We start from the raw sequence: 6,000 nt of genomic DNA, 5'->3' as shown, positions 1-6,000 counted from the left end.
CCCGTCTGGGCCCAGCAGCCCCATCCCAGAGGCAGCGCCTGGCTGAGTGTGGAGCACATCCCAGTGGCTGTCCACTTCAGTGTCCTCAGCCTTGAAAACCGGAAGGAGAGGACTAGGGGCGGATGTCCCATGCTGATGGTGTTGCATGACAATCTGAAATCTGAGGCTCTGAGACACTCTCAAGGTTCCCCTGTACGCTTCTGTCAACAACAACAAACGGCCCTGGCTGGCGCACGGAACAACCAGGCTCTGGGGAAGGGGATCCCGGCGCCCGGCCAGCACACACCTGCCCATGGCACCGCCGAGGACACATCCTCGCTTGCCTATGTGCACTTGTCCGGGTCGGACCCCGGACTCAATTCACCTTGCACGGCCCCCGGACACTCTCGGAACCGAGTTCACTCTCCCACGCACGCACACCTGCTCTGGAGGGGCCGGCCCAGGGGGTCCCAGTCCACTTTCCCGCGCACTCCCTCGAAGCCAAGGCCACCTTGGCGCGCAACTGCCCCGGGCACCCAGCCGGCCACAGCGCCAACGCTCTCCAGGCCCGGGACGAGGAGGAGGGTGCGGGCGGCGCCGGCCAGAGCAGCGGCGCCCCGGACTACTTTTCGCGGACCCTCCGGACGGGCGGAGGGATCCTCATAGGGCGCGCGCGGAGGGATCCGCATAGGGCGCGCGCTCGGGGGGCGCGGTGCCGGCGACCCGGGACAGTGCGCCTGCGCCGCCGCCGCCGCCACCGCCGCCGCCGCCGGTCTGTCCGCGCGAGGGGAGCCGCCACCGCCTCGGCCCGGCGCCCACCATGGCGCAGATCCTCCCCATCCGCTTCCAGGAGCACTTCCAGGTGAGGTCGGGCCCCGACGCCGCGGCCGGGCGGGCTCCGGGGGGTGGGTCGCGCGCTGGGTCCTGTCAGCCGCGCCCCCCGGCCGGCCGGCCGGCTGACCGCCCGGGGGGCAGGCCTCTGGTCTCACGGCCCCGCGCCCCTCGCCCTGCGGTGCCGCTGGCCCCCCGCCGCAAGCCGCGGGCGGACACCTGGGTCGGGGTCCGGCTCGGGAGCCGCGCGTGCGGACGCTTTCGGGGCGCTGTCGCTCGGCGGCTCGGCGGGGGGCGCCCGGCGTCCGGAGCGCTGGGAGAGCTCGGGGGTGGGCACCGCACCGCACGCCTTGGAAACTCCGAGTCCAGCTTCCATTCTCTTCTCTGTGTCTTGCGACCCTCACCGCTGAGTTTCCGTCTGTGGATCTGTCCCGGTCCCCCCTGGTGGCTGGTGGGGCAAGACAGTCAAATCCGTCTCGGATGCGTAGGATCGGCGTTTGTTATTGCCTGTCAGTTAGCATCCCTGGTATCCAAGTACAGGTGCTTTCGTTAGGACCCTCGAGTATGGCACCTGCTAACACACCGGTGCTGTAACACCCGCGAGGTTTTGCTCTGCCGTGAGGTCCCCATTTGCTCTGCCCAGCAGATTCGTGCTGGAAGGGGGGTGGTTCAGGAAGGTGGGCGCACCTGTGAAAAGGTGTCCGCTTACAGGGGGAGGGGTTGAGGCTGCCGAGGCCCTAGCTGAGGGCTACGTGCTAAGTGCTTCCTTTGAAATCATCACAGTCCCCTAGGGTACTGGATGAGGAAGCGCCGGGGGCACCAATGTTCATTCAGCAAACCGAGAGCGGGATTCAGACTTCAGACTTCGGGCTTCTTGGCTACACAGCTGTGGCAGCTGCCAGGAATGGGGTTGATGGAGAGGTGGTACTTGGGAGTTTCAGGGGGACCGGTCCGGCCCCCTCTGTCTGTGCCTTGGAAGGGATGCCCGGATGATCCTGCCCAGATCAGTTGGGGAGTCAGCCGGTTGAGGTCGCACAGGGTGGGGGTGGAAGCCTTGAACCTCCATCTCTCTCCCTAAGCTGGGGCAGCGCCAGTCAGGCGAGGTAGCAGAGTACCTGTTGATAAAACGAGGGTACTTCGGAGAGTTCATTGGCAGTGGCATTACAAGAAGTTTGGGGCGGGCATTTAGCCCTGCAGCTGAGAAGCGCGCATCACGGATCTAGACGATGTGGGTTTGGCTCCGGCTCCCCGCTCCCGGCTCTCGCCTCCCGCCTCCCGGGAATGCATCCCCAGGGGGCAGCAGTGACGCCCCAAGTAATGGAGCTCCTGCCACCCAGGAGGGAGTCTTGCATTGAGTTCCTGGTTTCCATCTTTGGCCCCAGGCAGCCTGGACCATTGTGGGCATTTGGGGAGTGAACCAGTGGATGGGAGTTTTTTTCTCTCTGTCTCTTTCGAGAACCTAAAAAAGAAAAAAAAAATTTTTTTAAAGAGGTGAGTTTATTTTGACACAAGAAAAGGCTTTGAAATCCATGCAGTTTTTTTTTTGTACTATATATTTTTACTGAACTTTTTGTTGCATGGGTTTCAAATTTTTTTTTTTATCAAAATAAGCTTCCCTTTTTATTCTGTTTTCCACAAACTTTTTGAAGTCCCCTCATACTTACCATTTATTGGGCCATTTGTCTTTTTAAAATGTGTGTGTGTGTGTATTTATTTATTTATTTGAAAGAGTTACAGAGAAAGAGAGGTTTTCCGTCTGCTGGTTTACCCCTCCAGTGGCGGCAGTGGTCTGCTGGGGCTGGGCCAGACTGGAGCCTGGAGCCAGGAGCCAGGAGCTTCTCCTGGGTCTCCCACATGGGTGCAGGGGCCCAAGGGCTTGGACCATCCTCTGCTTTCCCAGCACATTAGCGTGGAGCTGGATCAGAAGTGGAACAGCCAGGACTCGAGCTTGATGTCCATATGGGATGCTGATGTCTCAGCCAGCAACCTTACCTACTATGCCAAACCCAGCCCCAAGAGAGAGAAGTCGGCCGGCGCCGCGGCTCACTAGGCTAATCCTCCGCCTAGCGGCGCCGGCACACCGGGTTCTAGTCCCGGTTGGGGCGCCGGATTCTGTCCCGGTTGCCCCTCTTCCAGGCCAGCTCTCTGCTGTGGCCAGGGGGTGCAGTGGAGGATGGCCCAGGTGCTTGGGCCCTGCACCCCATAGGAGACCAGGAGAAGCACCTGGCTCCTGGCTCCTGCCATCGGATCAGCGCGGTGCGCCGGCCGCAGCGCGCCGGCTGCGGCGGCCATTGGAGGGTGAACCAACGGCAAAGGAAGACCTTTCTCTCTGTCTCTCTCTCTCTCACTGTCCACTCTGCCTGTCAAAAAAAAAAAAAAGAGAGAGAGAAGTCTTCCATGTGCTGGTTCACTCCCCGTTTGTCCACAATGGCCGGAGCTGTGCCTATCCAAACTCAGGAGCCAGGAGCTTCTTTCAGGTCTCCCACACAGGTGCAGGGGCCCAAGGACTTTAGCAGGGAGCTGAATTGGAAGTGGAGCAGCTGGGTCTTGGGATGCCATCACTGCAGGCAACGGCTTTACCTGCCAAGCCCCAGGCCCAGCCCCAAGAATGGGGCCTTCTTAACCCCCAGGCTCAGTGTCTGACTTGAGCCCTTTCTTTTGGACTGGATATATTAGAGATCTCTTTTCACTGAATCTTCCTAGGAACTGATGATAATCTCGTTTTTACCATAGTTGACTCAGGTGATTTCAGAGTCAGTGACAGCTCAGATCCCACCCAAGTCTCTGCTTCCATAGCCTGAACTTAACCTGCCGATCAAATGTGCTGTTTTCTTTAAAGACAAGAAAGCAATCAGCTGTTTTAAATGTCTGTCCACGGTGTCTTGAAGGGCTGTGTTCTGTCTCTCCTTTTTTTTTTTTTTTAAGATTTTATTTATTTGAGAGGCAGAGTTGCAGACAGAGAGAGAGGTCTTCCTTCTGCTGGCTCACTTCCCAGATGGCCACGAAGGCTGCAGCTGTGGCAATCAAAGCCAGGAGCCAGGAGTTTCTTCCGGGTCTCCCACGTGGGTGCAGGGACCAAGCACTTGGACCATCTTCTACAGCTTCAGCAGGGACCTGGATCGGAAGTGGAGCAGCTGGGACTTCAACCAGAGCCCATATAGGATGCTGGCACCCTCCGGTGGAGGCCTAACCTACTATGCCACAGCGCTGGCCCTAGGCTGTGTTCTCTTATCTGTAAAGTACTTGTGGCATGCAGACAATATAAATGAAACTCTGTGGTCTGTGGTCTCCGGATTACCCGGGTACTTGGCGGCTGCTCTGTGCCATCAGCACACTCTGCCTTCATGGCAGACATTTCAAAACTTAGGCTTGTTTTTGGATCTCTGATCCTGCCACACCCATCTTGCTGCCAGCCAGTGACTTGGCAGTGACATCACAGGGACATGACTGGGGAATGTTCATCCCCTCCAAGGCTTCAAACTTACAGACATCTCTTCCTGCCTTCCCGTCCCTCAGAAGTGGTGTCCTTAACCCTCATCTGTGTTCTGGATGCTGCGCTTTCTCTCCTCCAGGAAGGGCCTTGCTCAGTACCATCTTCTCTTTCCCTTGTTGTTTTTTGTTTGTTTGTTTTTGCCAGGCAGAGTTAGACAGTGAGAGAGAGAGAGACAGAGAGAGAGTTATAGACAGAGCAGAGAGAAAGGTCTTTCTTCCGTTGGTTCACCCCACTAATGGCCACTATGGCCGACGCTGCACCAATCTGAAGCCAGGAGCCGGGTGCTTCCTCCTGGTCTCCCATGCTGGTGCAGGACCCAAGCACTTGGGCCATCCTCCACTGCACTCCCGGGCCACAGCAGAGAGCTGGACTGGAAGAGGAGCGGCCAGGACTCAACCCAGTGACCATATGGGATGCTGGCACCACAGATGGAGGCTTTACCCACTGTGCCACAACGCCAGCCCTGAACACACTTCTTTCTGTCCCTTCGTCCTCCCCTCGAATCTCTTCCCTCAGAGACAGAGTGAAGGAATTGCCTTCTCTATCCAGCCACTCCTTGCTGTTTCTCAATAGCCTGCTGCCTGGTTTTGGCCTGACTCACTGTTCTTGCCAGGGTCACAGGGTCACAGGTCATCTATAAGGGCCAGATAGCTTGTATGTTAGGGTTGGAGGCCATATCCTGTCTCTGCTGAGGCTCCTTCTCCCTTTTATTTACCTTGTAAGCACTTCCCCAGCCGCCTTCATGGTGCTGCAGTTTGCTGGGGTTTCTCTTACCTTTTTACACACCCGTTTCCATGGTGGGCTCCTCGTGCACACGAGCTTGGGCTCTGCCTTGAGTCCCTTTGCCTTCTCATTCAGTGTGCTCTTCCGGGTGATTTTTAGGGATTCCAGTATGCTCAGTGTTCCCAGTGTTTTTGCTGAGCTGTGCACATGAGAAGCAAGAGCAGGCCCTGGTAACAGCTGAGATGAGGTCAGACTGAGCCATGAGATCTCGCCTCAGTACTCACTGGCTGTGGGAATTTGGGCAACATTTCTAACATTTTTAAAAAATATTTATTTATTCATTTGAAAGGCGCCGCGGCTCAATAGGCTAATCTTCCGCCTGCGGTGCCGGCACCCTGGGTTCTAGTCCTGGTCATTGCACCGGATTCTGTCCCAGTTGCTCCTCTTGCAGTCCAGCTCTTTGCTGTGGCCCGGGAGCGCAGTGGAGGATGGCCCAAGTGCTTGGGCCCTGCACCCGCATGGGAGACCAGGAGAAAGCACCTGGCTCCTGGCTTCGGATCAGAGCAGCACGCCGGCCACAACGTGCCGGCCGTAGCAGCCACTTGGGGGGTGAACCAACAGAAAAAAGAAGACCTTTCTCTCTCTCTCTCTCACTGTCTAACTCTGCCTGTCAAAAAAAAGAAAAGAAAAGAAAGAAAAAAGGCAGAGGCAGAGAGAGAGAGAGCGAGAGAGCTTCCATCTACTAGTTCACTCCCCAAATGACCACAATGGCCAGAGCTGGGCAGATCAGGAGCCAGGAGCTTCTTCCCGCTCTCCTGTGTGGGTGCAGGGGCCCCAGGACTTGGGCCATCTTCTACTGCTTTCCTAGGTGCGTTAGCAGAGAGCTGGATTGGAAGTGGAGCAGCTAAGACTCAAACTGGCACCCATATGGGATGCCGTTGCTGCAGGCAGAGGCTTAACCTACGCCACAGTGC

At 57.4% G+C, this 6,000-nt stretch overlaps 1 protein-coding gene across 2 annotated transcripts in view; it reads left to right on the top strand.

Moving 5' to 3' along the window:
- The first annotated feature begins 690 nt into the window (after window positions 1–690).
- Window positions 691–6,000, top strand: part of CLTCL1 (clathrin heavy chain like 1) — a 110,759-nt gene continuing 105,449 nt past the window's right edge. For both annotated transcript variants that reach the window (XM_008250238.3, XM_051837308.2), the window contains exon 1: window positions 691–841. In XM_008250238.3, the coding sequence (XP_008248460.2) occupies window positions 800–841 (42 nt within the window). In that variant the 5' untranslated portion in view covers window positions 691–799. The remainder of the gene's footprint in view (window positions 842–6,000) is intronic.

Source organism: Oryctolagus cuniculus, chromosome 21 (assembly GCF_964237555.1).
Source record: "Oryctolagus cuniculus chromosome 21, mOryCun1.1, whole genome shotgun sequence".
In the NCBI taxonomy this organism is placed as follows: Eukaryota; Metazoa; Chordata; class Mammalia; order Lagomorpha; family Leporidae; genus Oryctolagus; species Oryctolagus cuniculus.
Note: the sequence above shows the minus strand (reverse complement) of the source record. Positions and strands in the feature narration are given on the sequence as shown.